General features: G+C 40.3%; 1 protein-coding gene across 3 annotated transcripts in view; it reads left to right on the top strand.

Moving 5' to 3' along the window:
* The window catches only part of LOC101465887 (inactive dipeptidyl peptidase 10), a 168493-nt gene that overhangs the window by 95416 nt on the left and 51101 nt on the right, over positions 1–21976 (top strand). For all 3 annotated transcript variants that reach the window (XM_023152362.3, XM_004563080.4, XM_076875215.1), the window contains exons 4-5: positions 13211–13305; positions 13593–13667. In XM_023152362.3, the coding sequence (XP_023008130.2) occupies positions 13211–13305; positions 13593–13667 (170 nt within the window). The remainder of the gene's footprint in view (positions 1–13210; positions 13306–13592; positions 13668–21976) is intronic.

Here is a 21976-nt window from a genome sequence, read left to right as displayed (position 1 = left end):
AGCTGCATACAGGGCTGGACTGGGACAAAAAAATCGCCCCGGGCATTTTGACTAGAGACTGGCCCACCATTATAGGAAAAATCATAAAGCCTTTGAATGAAAATAAACGCTGTTGTGACAGTGATGTACACTGTTCTGATGGTATATATGCATCAATCTATCAATTGTTTGTTGTAAGACTCAGATAATTATTTTTTTAAAAGTGAGACATTTTAAATGAGAATAAGAAAGTATTTCCTTGTGCCCCCCTTTCCCTTTAAATGCCCTACATGGACCCCTGGCAACACTTTGCTAGACCCGCCCCTGCAGAGTTACCAGCTGTCAGCTATTTAGAAAAGGATCCTGGTGTTATTTATCTCTCAGAAACAGTTCATAACTTCCCTTCAACTCATTCATGTCACCTAAAAGGTAAACCTGTTTCTCCATCACCTGTTCAGCTCTGATGATTCAGTAAGGACATCTCCTGGTTTCATCTTCATGTTTCCCTCTCACCACATATTCAAACCGATATCATGACCAGCAGGTTTACAGCTGTGGCTCCAGCCAACATCAGCTGATACTAGAAATTAATATTAAATAAATTCTAACAACAGCTGATCAAGCTTAAAAGTACTGCTGTTGTTTACCGCAACATCTGCTGGTTTCCTCTTTCTGGCGCAAAGTGGACAATAAATAAACAAGAGAGAAAAGCCGATCAGCTGATCATTGATCAGTTTCATGATTGAAGTAGAAACAGGAGAGGGAGGGGGAGAGGATGAGAGAAGAAGAGGCAGCTGTGCAGCAAACACACAGAGTAACTCCAGCTTTGTGTCTTTGTCATTGTAGCTGAAGTCCGGGACAAACTGTTCCTTTTCACCTCAATACGAAACGCGTAATATTTTCTCTGAATACGAGACGATTCCGTTTTTTACGGGACGGTTGGCAACTCTAATAATTAACCTTATGAACAAAATAAAGTTCAACATCAGTAACATAGCACCACCCAGCTGTATAGAAACCCCGTCATGCTAGCTAGTACGCAGTACGAAAAAGTCAACACAACGAAAATAAACTCCACCTAAACTTAAGATAAGATAAGATAAGATAAGATAACCTTTATTAGTCCCACACGTGGGAAATTTGTTTTGTCACAGCAGGAAGTGGACAGTGCAAAAGTTATGAGGCAAAAATTAGAATACAATAAGAATAAATACAGTACACAACTGTACAGAATAGAATAAAATAAAATACTATATACAGTAGAATAAAATAAAATAAATATACAATAAGATAAAAATAGAATACAAATACAAATACTATATACAACTGAGTAAAAATACAACGATGACAGAAAGGATTATTGCACTTAGTATTATTGCATATGTATGGATGTGTGTGCTTGATCAGTTAAAGTCTTTATTATGGAGTCTGACAGCAGTGGGGAGGAAAGACCTGCGAAATCTCTCCGTCCCACACCGTGGGTGCCGCAGTCTCCCACTGAAGGAGCTGCTCAGTGCTGTCACAGTCTGCTGCATGGGGTGGGAGATGTTGTCCATCAGGGATGACAGCTTAGCCGCCGTTCTCCTGTCACTCACCACCTCCACTGGGTCCAGAGGGCATCCTAGAACAGAGCTGGCCCTTCGGATCACCCTGTTCAGTCTCTTCCTGTCCCCAGCAGAGATGCTGCCGCCCCAGCAGACCACGCCATAAAAGATAGCAGAAGCCACAACAGAGTCATAGAATTTCTTCAGGAGTGGGCCCTCCACTCCAAACGACCTGAGTCTCCGCAGCAGGTACAGCCTGCTCTGCCCTTTCCTGTAGAGGGCGTCTGAGTTATGAGTCCAGTCCAGTCTATTGTTCAGATGAACACCAAGGTACCTGTAGCTGTCCACAGCCTCAATGTCCATACCTTGGATGTTCAGTGGTTGCAGTGGAGAATGCTTGTGCCTGCGGAAGTCTACCACCAGTTCCTTGGTTTTACTGGCGTTGATCTGGAGGTAGTTCAGCTGGCACCAGTCCACAAAGTCTTGGGTCAGACCTCTGTACTCCTTGTCGTCCCCATCAGTGATGTGGCCGACTATTGCAGAGTCATCAGAGAACTTCTGCAGGAAGCACTGGGTGGAATTGTGGGAGAAGTCTGCAGTGTAGATGGTGAAGAGGAACGGAGCCAGAACCGTTCCCTGTGGGGCCCCCGTACTGCAGACGACCCTGTCCGACACACAGCCCTGAGTCCTCACATACTGTGGTCGGTCGGTGAGGTGGTCCAGGATCCAGGTAGTGAGGTGATGGTCCACTCCAGAGTTCACCAGCTTGTCCTTTAGAACCGAGGGAAGAATGGTGTTGAAGGCACTGGAGAAATCAAAGAACATGATTCTCACAGTGCTTCCAGCGGTCTCCAGGTGAGCGAGGGAACGATGTAGGAGGTGAATGACGGCATCATCCGCTCCAATGCCAGGCTGGTAGGCAAACTGAAGTGGGTCCAGTGATGAGCTTATTAGGCGCCGAAGCTGAGCCAGGACCAACCGCTCCAGGGTCTTCATCAGGTGGGATGTCAGAGCCACCGGCCTGTAGCTGTTGAGGTCCTTGGGGCGTGAAGTCTTTGGCACTGGTACAACACAGTAGGTTTTCCAGAGCTGTGGGACTCTTCCCAACCTCAGGCTCAGGTTGAAGAGGTGCTCCATCACCCCACACAGTTGGTCCGCGCAGGACCTGACGACCCTCGAGCTGATGCCATCTGGACCCGCTGCCTTCTTGCCATTAATCCTCCTCAGTTCCCTCCTAACCTGGGTGGTTGAGAGAGACAGGCTGGAGCCTTGTGTTGAGTGTGTATTGGATGCTGTTGTTGGGGGTGGGGGGGAGTGAGCAGGGTGAATAGAGGAGGTGTGAAGTGTCTGAGGTGGAACAGCAGCAGTGGGGGTGGGTGAGTCTGCAGCCGATGTTGCAGACTGCCTCATGGCTGAGTCAAATCTGTTGAAGAAATGATTCAGTTCATTTGCCCATCTCACATCCCTCCCAGGCAGAGTTCTGCTGTTTGTGGCCCGAGATGGTTCTGAGGCCTCTCCAGACTTCACCAACGTTGTTTTGTTGAAGCTGGTACTCCATCTTCTGCCTGTAGCTCTCCTTCCCATTCCTTATCAGTCCCCTCAGCTCTCTCTGCACCCTTTTCAACTCCTCTTTGTCTCTGGATTTGAAGGCCCTCCTCTTCTGCTTGAGGACGGTTTTAATTTCTGGGGTAATCCAAGGTTTGTTGTTGGAGAAACACCGTACAGTCCTGGTAGGTACAGTGTTATCCACACAGAAGTTTATATAGTCAGTAATGCATGTAGTAAGGCTGTCGATGTCCTCACCGTGGTCATCACAAATCACCTCCCACACAGTCGACTCAAAACAATCCTTAAGAGCCTCCTCGCTCTCCTCTGACCATCTCTGTACTGTGCGGGTGGCTGGTGGCTCCCTGCGCACTAAGGGCTCATACACAGGGACAAGGTGCACCAGGTTGTGATCAGATCTGCCCAGGGGAGGGAGAGGTGATGAACTGTATGCCTCTTCTGCATTGGCATACAGTAAGTCCAGTGTTTTATTGACTCTGGTTGGGCAGGTCACATACTGGGTGAAGGTGGGCAGTGTGGAGTCCAGTGAGGCATGATTGAAGTCCCCTGATATTATGAGAAGGGCTCTCTGTGATTGTGTTTGCAGTCTGCTGACCACAGAGTGGAGAGAGTCACAGGCTGCATCCGCGTTGGCCAAGGGGGGGACATACGCTGTTATCGCGATAACATGCGAGAACTCCCGGGGCAGGTAGTACGGACGCATGCTAACGGCTAACAGCTCAATGTCTCTGCTGCAGAGTTGCTCTTTCACAGTGATGTGCCCAGGGTTACACCATCTGTCGTTCACAAAAACTGCCAGTCCCCCTCCTTTCCTCTTACCGCTGTCTCTGGTCCTGTCCGCTCGCAGCAGCTGGAATCCCGGTAGTGTCACGCTTGTGTCCGGAGTTAGCGATGTTAGCCACGACTCCGTTAGCATCATGATGCTACATTGCCGGTACTCCCTCTGTGACCAGGTTAGCGACATGAGCTCATCCATCTTATTGGGCAAAGATCTTACGTTTCCAATAATTACAGAAGGAAGAGATGGTCGATAACGTCTCCTTCTCGGGCGACGGCGCTGTACTATGACACCCCCGTCTTTTCCTCCTCAGCTCGCTGGGAATATTGGGTCTGTCCGCCGGCAGTACCGCTGCAGGACTCAGCGCTAACAGCTGATCCTTACTGTAAACAAAGGATCTCTGCTCTGGGTCCCCAGACACGGGTGAAAAAAGTAGAAATAAACTGAGAAAAACGACCAGGACTAGCACAAAACGGTAGAACATGGTTGCAGAGTCTAATTACTAATACGTTAGTTATAAAAAAATTACGAGAAAAAAGATAAGAAAGAAAGAAACTCAGAATGAGCAGAGCTGCTGTAACAGGCTGCCGCACACGGGGGGCGCCGGAAGTTGATATATACTAAACTTGGTTCATATCTGACCCAGATGGACTGCAGGTTATAACTACCCGAAGTTCAGTTCACCTGACACTCTTGGACCAGCGGCCGCTTCGGGTCTCTCCTCTTGCCTCCCTTTTCCTTCATCCACCTGCTGGCTTCCAACACTTGCTAATGTTATTGAATCTGTGGAAGCTCCGCGATAGCCACCACACAAAGTAACGAATAACGAGCCTATCTAAATCCCAGTAACGAGTAACGCGTTCCTGGTTTCGGCATAATAACTAGTTACCGTGCTCGTTACCACAATAATAACGTAGTTACTGTAACGCGTTACTTAATAACGCGTTAGTCCCAACACTGGCTGTTTATCTGTATTTCTCAATAGATCAGGCTACAATAATAATGGATGTTTCTATAGCTTGTTATTGGCAAGAAATGACAAGCTATAGTTCATATCTGAGCTGCTTACTTACTGTGTCAAACCAAATCAGAGTTTTCCTCAGAACAGAATGAAGGCAATGTAATGTGTATTTAATTTTAGGATGTTCTTCTCTTTTCCTGTTTTCTTCCATTACCCACTTTACATGTGCTCAAACAGCCTGCAATATAATTACTATGTGGTCTGCTTTAAATGACTGAAATAATAATTAGAGATATTGAAAACATGCCTTTGAAACCTTCTCCTTCTCCTTTTAATAATTTAAAAGTAAACTTTACTTCTTCAACACAAAGTGTTATCATCAGTGAATTTTGATTGGTTTATAGTCAACTACTGGAAATGAAACTCTTAAGTGACCACTGGGAGAAATCTAATAGTTTTGTTTGTTTCTATAAAGAGGCCAAGATGCACTCTCCCTGCAGACTCACCATGAAAAACACATCAACACAAGTACCACTCATCATAATGGAAGGACTTTATTCTTTAGAGGCTCTCTGGTGAATGGTTTTACACCATATGTCAGTAGTGGTGCTTTCAAGCTGTCTGAGCTATCCTTTGTGTGACAGGACCACTGCGGTTGGCTCCTCTCGGTCATGCTTAGTTTTCTGCTCCTGAAAGTCAGACTGTGCAAATCTATATGGTCCTCTCAAATACTGCCTGTCTTACATTCAGCAGAATAAAAGTCCCAGAGTAATCTTTGAGGAAGCCAACTTGCACTTCAAAATTGGCTTTTTTCAAAATATAGGTTTCTTTGTAAAAGGACACAGAACTCAATGAGATCTTTGTAGAACTAGTTTCTGAAAGTAGTTTTACAACTGAAATGAACTGATACGTTTTGTTTGAGGCAGAGATATTATATTATAACAATATAATATGTGTCTGCAATGTGTTAATTTTCATGAGATTAAGTGATTTGGAACAATACACATTTACCAATCACACCTGTTTAACCGCTTGTCTATGGAAAGATCTAATCAGCCAATCAGAGCAGCACCAACTCAGCACATTTAGGCTTGCAGACATGGTCAGGACTGCTAAAGTTTAAATCAAACATCAGAATGGGGAAGAAAGGTGGCTAAGTGGCTTTGAACGTGAATTGGTTGTTGGTGCTAAAAATAGCTCGAGTATTTCAAAAACTGTTTATCCCCCATTACACCACCTCTATTCAAACTAGAGGCGGTGTAATGGGGGATATTTCTGTGGCACATTTAAGTAAGGATCGTTTAAACACCACAGAGTATTGTTGCTCACCATGTCCATCCATTTATGACCACAATATAACCCATCTTCTGATGGCTGCTTTCAGCAGGGTAACATTTTATGTGACGAAGGTCAAATCATCTCAAATTGACCCCATAGCCTCCAGATCTCAATCCAATGGAGCACCTGTAGGATTCAATCCAATGGAGCACCTGTAGGATTCAATCCAATGGAGCACCTGTAGGATGTGGTGTAATGTGAGAACTCAGAGTATGGATGTGTAGCCATGGTGCTAGCTAGGCATAAATAATAAAGTGGTTGGGGGATGTATATATTCTGTTAATTAAGTGCTGATTTCATCATAAACACCTCATGCATTTACATTATCACCACAAGACATGATAGCTTCTCCACAATGAAATGCATGTCAACCTTTTGTCCAGGCTCAAAAAGAACACCCAATTATTGACTTATTGGCATCAAATCAGGGATAAAGATTTTATACACACTAGTAAAGGCAAAAATAAAATCATGTTTAGAAACTCTGCCAGACAGAGAGAAAAACAAGTCTCTGGTCTCTCTCTCAGTTGCTTCACTGCGTTCTTGAAATGCATAATAAACACTCTGCCAAGGGCTCTTTAAGTCTTTACTCATTCATTACTAGGTCCACTTCGATCAGAAAGGTACAACAAGACAAACTTTTATTGCTCCAAAGCACCATATGTTCATATTATATCTGCAGGGTTCTGACAGGGTTATTGTTTAATACGAATGGCTCTGCAGTGCTCCGCCAGTGCTGAGACTTTCTGACCGCCAACTTACTTTCACCAACTGATTCAAATTTTTCAAGGCTTATCTGCAGTAAACCGTAACAGCGAGTGTATCCAATTGTGAATATCGGCAGCTGCTACAAGGACCTCAAGAACATTCAGAATGTGATGCACTGAATCAACACTCCATAAAACCGAGGAGGAGTATAAGGTGGATCACAATAATCAATCACAGGCAGAAATGTTGCTTCCACATGTTCTTGTGGAATTATCTGCTTTTGCACTCAGGGGTTAATAGAAAACAAAGTAAAGCTAAAAGACGGAAACATTTTGCATTCTTCTAACGTCTTTGCCATCAACTTTAAAAGGTGTTTAATGCTGACTGAGGGCCTACACAGATATGCTGTGTAATGTTAGCTTACCTATTTATTTGACAATACCAGTCGTTGTCAACTTGGCAGTGCCTAGAATTAAAGATAGTCAAGGTAAATGTAGTTTAATACTACAGGTGACAGAATTCTGGAGACAGCCATGTCATTTTGTGGAAGATGTCAGAATAATTGGCCTTTTTTTTGCTCATTCTGTGAGCCAGCGTGTCTTTCATTGTGCCTTGCTGTTCACAGACTGGCACTCTGTGCAGTGTAGAAAGATCAAAATCAAAGCTGGTAACCGTCTGGGAAGTTAAGAGGTGTACAGCCTGTCACCTGCTGCTCTTCATTTAACCACTTGCAGTGGCTGCTCCTTCTTTTTTCCCATTACTCCCTGTGATATTTCAAAATGACCTGTTGTGGAATAATGCTAACGATGACACTGTTGTGTTTTTTCCAGTGCAACCTTATAACCGAATGTGGAAAAGTCACCAAAACAGAAATCTTTTTTTTTTCTTCATGAAGACAGATGTTTTCAGTGCATCTCAAAAGGAAGTGTATTCGTCAAAAGCACTGTTTTATGCAGAGAAAGCAGGGAGATATCACCATGGCAACCAAGAAAAGCTTTAAAATATGTGGCAAAGGTTGCATTTCAACCCAAATCATGACATTTTTTAAAATTTCAACCAGATATTTATAATGTTTAAACTTAAGAAAGTCAATGCCTATACTTAAAAAAATGTGTTGCTTTACTAACTTATGATGTAGTAAAATTTATGCAACTGCTGTGATGTGTATGACACAAGTATGGGCCTCTGGTGCGATTTGTTTCAACGCCAACCCCAAACCTCCAACCTCCAACCTCCAAATTTTTGTCTTTTAAAAGAGGAAAATATTTACCAGTTGCCAGTGTCATGGTTTGAGTTAATGATCAAGTGAAAACCTGTTTTCAGACACCACATGAAATGGAGCGACAGTTACTAAAATTAAAAAACTTTTGTTTTCAACCTCATAATGAACAAGAAACAAATCAGATGGAGTCCACGGTCCAAAAGTATAAAATAAATTCAAAAGATGGTACAAAAACCAAATATCTTGAGACTAAATACACACAGCAACAATCCTGAAAAAAGGTGAAATCTAAACAACAATAAAGGGTGAAATATGGAAGGAGGTAAAAGAAAACAGAAAGACCAAACAGGGACTAATCTTTGAAAATTAAGCAAGAAGTAAAATGAATCAAGAAGCAAGGGACCAAGAATCAAGCCACACACAATAAAATGCAGACTGGGGAAACACAAATGGCTCATAAAACAGGAAACCATGGGAAGAGAAAACTTTACAACAATAATGAGAGAGGATTATAAGGACTAACAGCCACTAACATCCAGATCACAATACTGGAAATAGATAAATACTGTACTGTGCTGTGTCAGTGTATGATAGGTTCACCATTGTGTTATCTCATTTGCTGACAGATAGTGACATTATTTAAACAAGAAATCTTCAAAATTGGCACTTTAAGCACACGTCCCCTACCTTGCTATTACTTGCAAACAACTGACAACATCTCAGTCTAATAAATAACAGTGACAGAGCACAAACTGAGTTCTTCCCAGATGTTGACACATTTTAAAAGAAATGCCAAAAAAAGTTCAGACTTTTATTTGGAGTATGAGCAAAGCTCTGAAATCCCAGAATCTTGTGTCATTAGATGCACTAGTCCCTGTGTGGCAAATACTGACATCTCTCAAACTCTGTGCCTCCAGTTTAACCGAAGAGCAATGAAGCAGAAAGAAGCATTTGAGAAATTGATTATTTGTTTAATTGGCAACTATTTTAATTAATCTCTGAAGTCCCATTTTCTGGTTTCATGCTTCTCAAGCACGAGGATTTGCTGCTTGTAAATATCTTTGATTTTTTGACAACAACAAAAATGCAGTTTATGTAAAGTTATAGATCCTATGATTAGTTGGCTAATTTGAGAAAGGTTAAATGAAGTGACACTGAAAATAATCATTGGTTGCAGCCCTGACGTGCATTCATTTAACCTTTAAAATAAATCTCGCTCCTCAATTGATCAGTTGTGATCGACAAGGACATCAGTGTTTGGTGAAAGTACTGCAATGTGAAACATTAATATTTTCTTCACCCTGTTATATTTACTTTGGGAGCTATAAATGACTTTTTGTCAGTTTTGAAACAGTGTCAGCAGTGGGTACTTCCTTAATTCTTGTCCTCTGCCTAAAAGTGGCAAGTCATTGAATAGTTGAGACACTTTAATCACATCTGAGATTACATGTTGCCGTTATCCTCGAAGCAATTTCTCAAGGAATTGTCCTCAACTCAGGAGGACACTAGCCCTATTTTTCCAATTACCTCTGCTTTAAAATGTTTTTTTTATAACCAGTGATTTGCTACACGTGCTGCATATAAAATATGAAGGAAAAAAATGGATTGTGGTTTGTTTTACTGTGAGTAGGAGTTTCTAAATGACAAGAGCCCTTTTGAGGATTTGCTTGCCTGTTGAAAACAAGCAATCCGTCTGTATTTCATATTTATTTTCCTGTCATTATACTCTAAAGTGTTTTGAGTGTTTGAAAGTCAACGGCTTTCTTGACTGAGATTGATGCCTCCGAGCTTATTCGTTGACATTTACATGAGACAGGGGCCCTGGAATGATTCAGACCTGTCAAATGCATTAATGGAATTCCAGCCTCCGTGGACTGTAATGCTGGTTTGGGATTAGATGAGAGTTATTGCAGGAACTCCTGTTATTGTTTCTACTGTTGAAAACTGAGTTTTTTTTAGACAGGCCGTTCCAGGAAAGTTTTTTCGTGATGTTTGCTTATGTGACTTTTGCGTGTTTTTTTTAATTTGGGTTTTTGGAGACCAGAAACATTTGCCTGGAAAGCACAGTGGGTCACCTACTGTTGTTTTAAATGTTCTGTATAAATAAAACTGCCTTGACTGGACTTATCTGTTTAATGTCTACCAGGAATTCTAAACTTTTGGTCTTTACACATGGTCGGTGGTTGAATAGAATAGAATAGAATAGAATTCAACTTTATTGTCATTGCACATGCACAGGTACAGGGCAACGAAATGCAGTTTGCATCCATCCAGAAGTGCTTTAGTGATATAGATATATTACAATATATATTAGCAATAATATAGATATGTGAGTATATTACAGAAAATATTAAAGTGCTTATCCTTGGACTGAGGTGTTATTTTCATGCCAAAAGCCATTACAAATAACATTAACAGTAGATGCTTTGCAATCAACATTTTACTTTCCTTTCAGATTGTTGTAAAGGATTCCTAAAATGACACAAGTGTTTCCTCTCATGTAGCAATACAGATTTATTGTTGGTCACTTGCATTTTGATCTTCTTTTTTTGTTGATGATTGCATTTATTTTCTGTTCTTGAGTAGTCCTGCTCCAGAGTACGCTGTCAACAAGTATAAAATCACCACCAATCACTGATCAATCAGTTCTCAAGAAAATAGCATCACTATTCCCAGATGATCCATTATACTCTGTCAGCACGTGGATCTAAACATTTTCAGTAGCATGTCTTTGTCTTTTGCTGAGGAGCACCAGTACTAAATATAAATTCTTAGACACAATTATATTCCTTTCATTGTTTTTTTTTTAACTGGCAGCTAATAATTCCACAAAAGTTTGATTATTCTGTACACATTATGATCCTAAAACAGAGTTCCTATTTGTACTTCTGGATCTTAAACCAAATTTACATGCAGGTTATCCTGCATTTAGATTCTGCTTTTACTTTTATTTTTGTTCTGACTGTCAAACACCACCGAGTTTTCAACAGAAGGAAAGAAAACTAAAACTGTCTGTTAAAGAGTGTTTTAATAAAATAAATCCAATCCTCAATTCATCTCATTCTCCTGTGGATTAATGTCAGAGCTGTGATATTGATAAGTTAGTTAGCTTACACAGTTACAGATTTTTGCTGGCTTTCCTTCCTGGCTTCAAATATCAAAAGACCTTTTTCAATCTCACTGAAGCGCATAAAGTGCTTATGCATTCATACACCGCTTTTAATACTAAATTACTCAACAGTGCTTTTCCTCCCTACCACTCACTCATACTATTGCTTTGTCTGCAGCAGATGTGTTGCTTTCAGCCTATTTATATTTTTCTCATAATATAATTTATCTCTCTTTATAACATGAGCTTATTTGCCACCAGGACACTTATTCAGAATTGTGATTGATCAGATGCTGCCAGTGTCACCCCTTTCACAAGAACACACAGGGGAAATCCAGGGTTAACTTAGTGAGATGATATCTAGCTTCAAGTGACCAGTAACCCTGACTGGCAGTGTTAAGTAGATGAATCCTGATAACACAAAGATACATTTGTCACTCACTTCATAGTACAGGCCTCAGATGACAGTACGCTACCCTTTCTCAAACCAGTATACATAGTTTTACTTACCTAAATAATCACTTAGGTTGTGGGACAAATGTGTATTCTATTGTAGAATCTAGCACTTCTCATTCCCAGTGTTTTAGCTGCTTGCTCTAATTTTTGCTGTTAACTTAGTTTGCAACTTTGAAAAAACATTTTTTCCAACTTGGGTGAGTGGATGTGTGGGGGTTGGAACTGTATTTTGCTGCACGAAAATGTAGTCCCGTAATATTTTCTGGAGTCAAAAGGTGAGATGTTCAACTGTTGCAATTCATCAGGAACAAAATGATCATCTGCTGACCAGTTTTACTTTGAAGAAACTAATTTTACCTTGAGCACCTTGAAAAATGAATTTTAACCTTTTCTGCCTCTGGACTTTATAAAACAACTTTCAACAAATGAGACTACAGCTTCAGAAAAATTCAAATATGTGTTTTAAAATCCACACATAATATGAGCAGTGCATCTGGCAAGACTGAAAACTCCATGGGAGAAAACAAGAAGACATCTCCAGTTTTTACTTTATTTGCAAAGATATGGTCAACATAAGCAACCTTGGAATGGTAACAATTCCCATTAAAAGTTCCTGCATCTAGAAAAAACAGGACAAAGATGAGGAACAGCAACAGACAATCGAGTACAGGCAAAGGGAGCAATGCATACATAACTGGCTAGTAGCAGAACAAAGCACAGGTGGAAACAGTCAAATACAAGCAAATACGATAAAGACAGAGACACTTACTAAGAAAGGAAACAAGAAACACAAAGTAAAACCAAAACATAGCTCATCAGAAATCTAAAATTTCTAAACTATAACAAGAAGACAGAAAGACTAACACAAGACATGAGAATAAAGACGGGAGAACACAGAAGGCAAAGGAAGAAAACAGCACAAAGAAATAAGGAGATAACAGAAGTAATAGAAACCACAGCGAGCCTAATCCACAAACAAATAGCCGGTTCCAATACCCATCTGACACGGAGGTGCAGATGAGAGCGTTTCTGAAGTATGCAATCTTAGATTATATAAATAATGCAAACTTTCAGGACCACATCACAAATTCATGTGGCTGAGGTTGCCTCGGCAACATTAAAAATAAACACAGTCAGCTGCAGTCGAAACTTCATGTGTTTTAAACAGACCTCTTCTGTCCAGAGGGGAAAAAACCCACCTCCAATAAATAATATTTTGTTCATTAAGAGATTGTGTTCATTGGGAATTGTGAAAGAAGAAAATATTTTGAATCTTGATTTTTATTATATTATTATTATTATTATTGTTATTGTTATAGCAATAATAGGTGATGGTTTTATGTTTTTTTTAATAAATATCATTGTTACTGATAGGAGAAGAACTTGATTGCCTTTTCATGCTTGTGACTTTTGTTTTTATTCATGTAATCTATGTGTAGGTTTCCCGGTTTATGTTCAGTACGTGACCATTGAAAAACAGGTTGAAAAACTCATATCTGTTTACATACAAACATTGCATATCAATTTAATGCCTCTATCTGTCCTACAGAGGATGAAATAATCTTTCGAAGCTGGGATGGAGACGTTTTCAAAATCAACACACGCACCAACGAGACAGACCTTCTGTTGAAAAATACAACATTTGTAAGTAAGAAATAAAAATTAAAAATCTCAATGACATATTTTGTCAGTATTGTGATGCAAGACTTTTTTGTGGGTTGCAACATCTTGGAAAGAGCAGCCGTTGTGACCCAGCTCAGGCCACTCAAGCCACTCCATGCACTGATCTATCAGAGTGTGTATGTTGATGCATCAAGACACGACTAGTTTGAAAAGTGTAGGTGTTCAGCAACCCGTGAAAAGGCTCATTGTGAAAACAACAGCAGCAACTAAAAACTCACACTCTTCTCATATTCTTGTTCTTCCCACAGGCGACTTTTAAAGCGTCAAAGTTCGCAGTTTCTCCAGATCTGAATTTTGTCCTTTTGGGATATGATGTCAAGCAGGTGAGAAGCTCTTAATATTCCCGTTGTATACATTCACTGGTGTTTGGCTTGAGGCTGCTTATACTGGAGGTTTGCAGTTCATGAACCATGAACTGCAAACTGTGGAGATATCGTTTTGTTCAGTAAGTCAACACAGAGCTGGCATGATGGTATAACTTTAAGGCATATAGTCAATAAATTAGCAGGTTTGATTTGTGAGAATATAACATCTTCAGCCATGAAAACTACTAATGACGCAGTGCAAAAGTGATGTGTAAACACATAAAAAAGAGGCGATTGAAGAAGAAAACGCTCAGAGTGTCATGGAAAGGTCCCAGGATCTTTGGCCTATTGAAGTTTAACTAACAGAGGGTTCAGGGGTCTCTGTTCCAACCTTAACAATAAGCTTTATCTAAAATGAAAGTTTTATACAAAGTCTTAAAAATAGAGAGGGTGTCTGTCTTTCATATCCAAACTGGGAGCTTTGGATTAGAAATTCTAACAACCACTGTAAAACACTCTTTTGTGACAACATGATAGTATGAGGTCTTTAAGATATGATAGGGACTGATTCAAGTCAATTCAATTCAATTTTATTTATATAGCACCAAATCACAACGGCAGTCACCTCAAGGCGCTTTATATTGTACAGTAGATCGTACAATAATAGATACAGAGAAAAACCCAACAATCATATGACCCCCTACGAGCAAGCACTTTGGCGACAGTGGGAAGGAAAAACTCCCTTTTCACAGGAAGAAACCGCCAGCAGAACCAGGCTTAGGGAGGGGCGGGGCTATCTGCTGCGACCGGTTGGGGTGAGAGAAGGAAAACAGGACAAAGGTGTCTGTCTCCTTAATCCAAACTGGAAGCTGGTTCCACTGAAAAGGGGCCTGAAAACTGAAGGCTCTCCCTCCCATTCTACTTTTAAATACTCTAGGAACAACAAGTAGGCCTGCAGAGCGAGAGTGAAATGCTCTAATTGGGTGATATGGTACTACAAGGTCATTAAGATAAGATGGGGCCTGATTATTTAAGGCCTTGTATGTGAGGAGCAGGATTTTGAATTCAATTCTGAATTTAACAGGAAGCCAATGAAGGGAAGCCAAAACAGGAGAAATCTGCTCTCTCTTTCTGGTCCCTGTCAGGACTCTTGCTGCAGCATTTTGGATTAATTGAAGGCTTTTCAGGGAGTTTTTAGGACATCCTGATAATAATGAATTACAGTAGTCCATCCTGAAAGTAATAACTGCATGATCTTGTTTTTCAGCGTCACTAAGAGACAGGATATTTCTAACTTTAGAGATGTTGCGCAAATGGAAGAAAGCAGTCTTACATATTTGTTTAATATGTGCATTGAAGAACATGTCTTTGTCAAAAATCACACCAAGGTTCCTCACAGTGTTACTGGAGGCCAAGGTAATGCCATCCTGAGTAAGAATCTGGTTAGATACCATATTTCTAAGATTTTCAGGGCAGGGTACAATAACCTCAGTTTTATCTGAATTAAGAAGCAGAAAGTTAGCGGCCATCCAGGTCTTTATGTCTTTAAGACATTCCTGCAGTTTAACTAATTAGTGTGTGTTATCTGGCTTCATGGATAGATAGAGCTGGGTGAAGAAAGAAGCTCATTTGTAACCTTTACTAAAGCTGTTTCTGTGCTGTGATGAGCTCTGAAACCTGACTGAAACTCTTCAAATAAACCATTCCCCTGCAGATGATCTGTTAGCTGTTTGACAACTACTCTTTCAAGGATTTTTGATATGAAAGGAAGGTTGGAGATTGGCCTATAATTAGCTAAGACAGCTGGGTCTAGAGATGGCTTTTTAAGTAACAGTAACTACAGCCAGCTTGAAGGCCTGTGGTACACAGCCGATTATTAGAGATGAGTTGATCATCTTTAAGATTGAAGCATTAATTAATGGCAGGACTTCTTTGAGCAGTTTTGTAGGAATGGGGTCTAAAAGACACGTTGAAGGTTTGAATTATTGAAGTTAACTCAGAAAGATCAATTGGAGAAAAAGAGTCTAAATGAATATTCATGTAGCTGTAGATAATATTACATCTGTAGGATGATTATTGGTAATTTTTTCTTTAATGATTCAAATTTTATTTGTGAAGAATTTCATGAAGTCATCACTAGTTAACGTTAAAGGGATGGTTGGCTCAATAGAGCTCTGACTTTTTGTCAGCCTGGCTACAGTGCTGAAGAGAAACCTGGGGTTGTTCTTATTTTCTTCAATCAGTGATGAGTAGTAAGATGTTCTGGCTTTGCAGAGGGCTTTCTTATAAAGCAACAAACTATTTCTCCAGGCTAAATGATGATCTTCTAAATTTGTGACACGCCATTTCCTCTCCAGCTTAAGAGTTATCTGCATCAGGCTACGTGTTTGAGAATTCAAGACATTATATGTGAAAATTAGTTGAAATTAAATTCTGGACCACACTATATAAGACAAATAAGGATTACTTTAAATTGTGAATGATATGAATCATGTAAATCAGGCCTTATATTCACTTTTATTAACGTTAACAACAGGGGTGTCACTAGGTTTTAAGGACAGGGGGGGCTTAGCCCCCAAGAGATGCACACGACATGAACGAACGTAGTGAATGAGCACAAAATTTCACAAACAGAAAACAAAGACTGAGAAATTGTTTTCCTACTTTTTTGGACAGATTAAACATCCTAGGCCACCAATAGATCTATTGTTTTATTTCAGTCTGCTTTATAATACAGTACAACAAAAAAACAGAGGAAATGTGTTTGCTGCATCAATAACAAGAAAAAAACTGAAAATAAAAAAGTAAATTTTTCTGGCTGCAATCACCAGTTACTTGGTGGGTGGAAGCATCAAAGAATGACGTCTGTTTTTAAGAGTGGCAAATCGGTCAATCACTCTGTTGTGACTCAGATGCTGAAGCGTGTCTTTTTCAATAGACATGACTGCAAGACTGTGAAGTCTTTTCTGACCCATTGTTTGACGCAGCCAGGAGTGCAGCCGACGCAGTGCACTAAAGGACTGTTCGCACGAGCAGCTGCTGACAGGCACTGTTAGGGCAACTTGGATGGTTGCCTTCAGAGAGGGAAACATGTCTGAATCAAGGAGGTTGTACACAGACAACATATTTTTGGGTGGACATCCAGCCTCTGTTTTCCGGGTAAGAAAGTTTCTGGCCACCAGAACCTCCTCTTTTTTCAGGTCAAGTCTGTAGTGCTTTGCAAGTTCATTCAAGTGTGGTTCACTCAAGAAGTTCTCAGATTTAGGACTGCATGCCTGGACGCCTTTTAGCAGCCCTGCATCTACACTGCAAAATCTTTGATCAAGCTCGCCAACCATCCGATCCACACAAGGGAAAAGTAACTCTCTTTTCAATGTGTCTGAGTTGTTCAATTCAGTGCGTGAACCCACAGTTGCCTCCAGGACAAAATCCTCCATTTTCCTCTGTTTGTGCCTTGTCTTGGCACCTGGTTCAGGGATACTGTGGGTGTTACACAGGGCCTTGGTTTTCTCATACAGCTCTGTAGCAAATGCATCTGAGTGTTTGCCCTTAAGTGTGTCACACACAGCTTGTTTGCAGATAAAAGCTTCTGCCAGGTCTAAAGTCTCTTTCTGCAGGAATTTGTGGAGTCCTTCGGTTACAGACAGAATCGACTGAAACATCAGTAGTGCATAGACTGCTGAGAACTTGTAGAGCTTTGCTCTGAGACCAACAGCTATGGGGGATCCAATTGCAGATAGGCACTCCAAAATGGCAGGCAATGTCTCAAGAACTGCACTGATTGATCGCAACTGACATGCCCAGCGAGTGTTTGAAAGTTGCACAAGCTCAGTTTTTGTCAATCCAAGCTTTGCCTGAGTCTCCATGAACTTATGATGATTGACTAGGGAGGTGCTGAAGAAAGAATACACACACTCCAACAAGCTGAAAAGCTCCACAGCCTCTGGGACAGCCTTGCAAGTATTGCACAAAACCAGGTTGAGTTGATGAGCATAACAATGCACATAGATAGCCTCAGGATGGAGCCTTCTAAAATGTGCTTGTACGCCTCCAGTGGAGCCACTCATAACGGCTGCACCATCATATGTTTGTGCTACACACTTAAGCTCTGCAAGACCATTGTTTTGGATCTGCTGCTGAATCTCATTTGCAATGGACTGGGCATCAAATGATTTTATCTCTGCAAGTGCAAGGAAACGCTCCTTCACTGCCCCCTCTGACACGTACCTGACACAAACAGCTAACTGCTCTGCCTTTTTATCCCTTGCCTCATCCACCATGATGGAATAGACTTTAGACTTTGTCATTTCAGATACAATGACACTAGTAACTTCCTGGGCACAACAGTCAATCATGTCATTCTGGGATGTTGGTGAGATATACTGTGCATTTGATGGGGGATTATGTTTTTGAAGAAAAGGATCAAACTCTTTCAAAAGCTCCATGCACGCAAGAAAATTCCCTCTGTTTGGGCTGTCTTCACCTTCATCATGACCACGAAAAGGGAGTCCCTGTCTCCCTAACATAGAGGTGACTGCAACAATTCGTCTGAGATACTCTCTTCTTTCGACTATCTCACTCACATTTGCAGTTGCTATCATCTGTGCAACGTTTCCCTGTTTGCTAGTTCCCTGGTAGCTTTTCCATGTAACAACACTGTCCTTATGTGTTTGTGCCATCTCATGCTTGCCAAAGATGACTAAAGCTTTCTTCCAGTTCTTGCAACCGTTACTGACCAAACTATCATGTTTGATGTTTTTGCCAAACACTCTACATGGGAAGCAGAAAGCTGCATTCTGGTTGACTGAATATTCTAACCAGTTGTGCTTTTCAAACCAGCTGTGGTTAAATGCTCGCTTCTGTGTACCAAAAGTATCATGTGGATAGCTCTTCAGCTTCACCTGTCTGGGCCCTGTGTCTTTGTCACCTAAATCAAACCCTGTAGTAGAATGAGTTGCTGCAGCTGCTTCATCATTTTCCCTCTCTTGGCCTGTTTGCTCTCCTCTCTCTGTAATAACTTGATCTTCCTCTGCCTCTCGATCTATTTGCTGCAGCTCCTCTGTCTCTCCTTGCTCTCTCTGACTTGAACTTGCCTGTTGACCTTTTTCTCCCTCAGCCACTCCTTCTGCCTCACCCTTCAAGATACATTAAAACATACTGAATTGTAATGTAAATTGCTAATATCATGACTTCTGCTCCCGCTCCACAGTAATTTGTTGCTCCCAAATATTTTGAAGTTACAAACATTATATTTTGAGCACGCATGTGACTAAAATGGTTGCAATTTAAAGCCCTGAAAAATATTACTAAATTACTTGAATTGAAGTAATATTAAAATAGAACCCTCAAAAATATGTGAGTCAGGCTAATTTGACTTATATACATATCTCTCTCTTTGCTCTCTCCACTTTCTAACCTTGACTCTCCTAAATAAAAGCTCAAGTTAAACAGGTCTTATATGTTGTACCGTGACTGAAATGTTTCATATTTCATATCCATATTGAGTCCCATAAAATTCTAATCAGACTGTCTCCATCACAAATGACTCCATCCTTTGACTCACCTCTCCAGCAGACGTCTCTCCCCTCTGCCTCTCTGTGCTCCTCTGCCCTGACTCCTACAGGTTAATGGGGATGGAGTGATTATTATTATTTCCACTGATGATAACCATACCACAGCTCGATTTTTCAGAGCTAAAACGAGTGACAGAAATTAACATTATGCTAACAATTTAACTTAGTGCGCTAGCCAGGTTTTTATTTACAAAATGGGGAGCACCTGGTTCATTATTTACATGGGACTCTCTGCTGTTAGCTGGAGCTAACTAATTGTTACTACCAGCCAGTGATGAAGACTTACTTTCTTGAAAAACTTGCGTATATCCATGATTTCTTGCCGTTTGCCACATGCACGCTAGTGTTTCTGCAGGTGTATACGAGCGGAGTGTAAAGTAGCAGTGAAAACGAGGACTGGATTTTCAGTCATGTGGATGTCCCCTGTGAACAACTGGAAGGGATTGGATAACGAAGCACTGACGCTACCTTAACAATGTAAAGCGAAAGGGACCAACCGAGTTATGATCATATTTGTGTGAATAGCGACAGGTTTATATTATTATTTCTTTAAACTCATATTCCTGCATCTTTATATTGAATTTGTCTGCAAGTTCTGTAAAAAAAAAAATCGAATAAGTTAAAAAAAAAAAAAAAACCCACCAAATTATTTAGGGGGGCTTAAGAATATTTTAGGGAGGCTTCAGCACCCCTAAAATAGGCCTAACGATGCCACTGGTTAACAATCTCCATTCTGAAACATGACATGTCACCATAAACTTCAGTGTCCTGAATTTCTAACATAACGTCACAACGACTGATCAGTGCCCTGCAGTTTTACTATTCGCTTTCCAATTTTAATATCAGCACATTACAGGTTGCATTGGGACACCACAAAAGCTAATTCATTTCTATGATCCGCTGGACACTACAATTTTAGCAACCATCGCTCAAATTGAAGTAGATAATTGTCTTTGTGTTTAGAAGATTTTTCCAGCTGCTGACTAATTAACATTTGATGTGCTCCCAAGTATTTACAGCAACAATATATATGTGAGTGAGCTAGCTCACTCACATATATATGGATACACATAATATATAATAGAATCTTGGCCTTATGACGCCAAACTATTGGTCAATAGCACAAGGAATGATAAACAAAATGACAAGGTGTAGAGTTCCTTGGTCTGTGACCCAGCTTTTTGCATTTTGGGAATGTTAGGGAGTTTTCTAGTTTGTTGTCTTTATATTATAGTTCTGAATTTTGTATTTGTTGTTATGCTGGCTTTTGTTATTATGTGGTTAAGTTTGTGCTCCAGGTTTTGGTTATCATTCTGCTATGCTCAGTATTTGTCCATTCTGGGCTTAGTTTTGTTATCTAGGCTTTAGGCTACTGTTTTCATGTCTGCCCTTTGTTCCACTTCACATGTTTAGTCTGTCTTGTTCATGTGTTTCTCTCTGTTCTCTGTGTCACGCCCATGTGTCTTAGTTGCAGTGTGTGTTACTTTTTGTTTTACTTTGATAGTCTCCTGCCCGGTGTGTATGATTAAGTTTTGCTTAACTTTTGTCACCTGTGTTCCTAACTGTGGTTTGTTCCCCTGTCATATTGTGTGTGTGTGTATATTGTCTGATTTTCCCTCTGTTCTTTGTCATGCCATCCACCTAGCTCTATGCTCAGTGTCCGTGTTGCCTGGGCTAAGTAGTTCCTGGTTTCCATAAAGTTTGAATGTTTTGTAGCTTGTGTTTTTGGGTAAAAAAAAAGCTGAATAGAGCCGTGCACCAATTTTACAAACTGTTTTTATCTTTATAGATCAAGTAAATGCAACAAAGTGCAATGAAAACAGGCTTACTCAATAAATACACTATATAAATATTTTAATTTAAGGTCCACAGAAGTCTGACTGCACAGGATACAGAAAATCAAGAAAAGATTAGATCTGTTGATTGAATGTTCTCAAATAAAAGCATGCTAAGACTATACGCTTTTACCAAGGCTGAAAATTCTCATGTTATTCATGAATTGAGTCCCTGGACCAAGAAACATATCTGAATGCAGATTAATTTGTAATATCTTTTTGAGAATCAAAAAACCAAAATATTTCTCCAAAATTTTCCTGTTTCAGTATGCCATGTAGATTAATTCCAATTTCCAAAATGATCGCTTCTAAACTGGTGTAAGCTCCATCTCCACCTCACCTCCTTTTACATAATAATTTTAAAAATCAGACACAAAAAACCAAAACCAAAACAGACAGAACAGTCACATCAGTTTCTTTGCAGGGATAATACACTCATGAGTCAGCCATAAATTCCATGTATGCATGGCATGTAGTGTCTGCTCAAAAAACTGAGTCTGAATATCATCTATAAAAAGATAATGCTCCAAATCCACAGTATTTCAGTGTTCCTCATTTTTGTTGCTGTGGCTGTGCAGCGTGTTCTGCTCACCTGGTTGTGTTCGAGAACAGGCCGTCTTGTTGGAAAACCTCAGGGTAAAAATGCTCATGCAAAACTTAAATTTACAAACCAGGCATATGAATTATTGAATTATACTACCAACATCCAAACAACATGCCTTTACTTTTTCACCCCACTGTAGCTAATCCAAGAAAACCCAGAAAATCATTATTCAGACCATGCAGCACAAAGACCTCCTCACCATCTTTTGAAAATAAAAAGGCTATTTGTGTCGTATGTTAGTATCAGAGCCATTATCACCAAGGACCTGAAATGTATAGAAACTGTCAGATACAATGTAGTGTTGCTGCACTTTCT

This window comes from Maylandia zebra, linkage group LG16, assembly GCF_041146795.1.
Source record: "Maylandia zebra isolate NMK-2024a linkage group LG16, Mzebra_GT3a, whole genome shotgun sequence".
Taxonomy (NCBI): Eukaryota; Metazoa; Chordata; class Actinopteri; order Cichliformes; family Cichlidae; genus Maylandia; species Maylandia zebra.
Note: the sequence above shows the minus strand (reverse complement) of the source record. Positions and strands in the feature narration are given on the sequence as shown.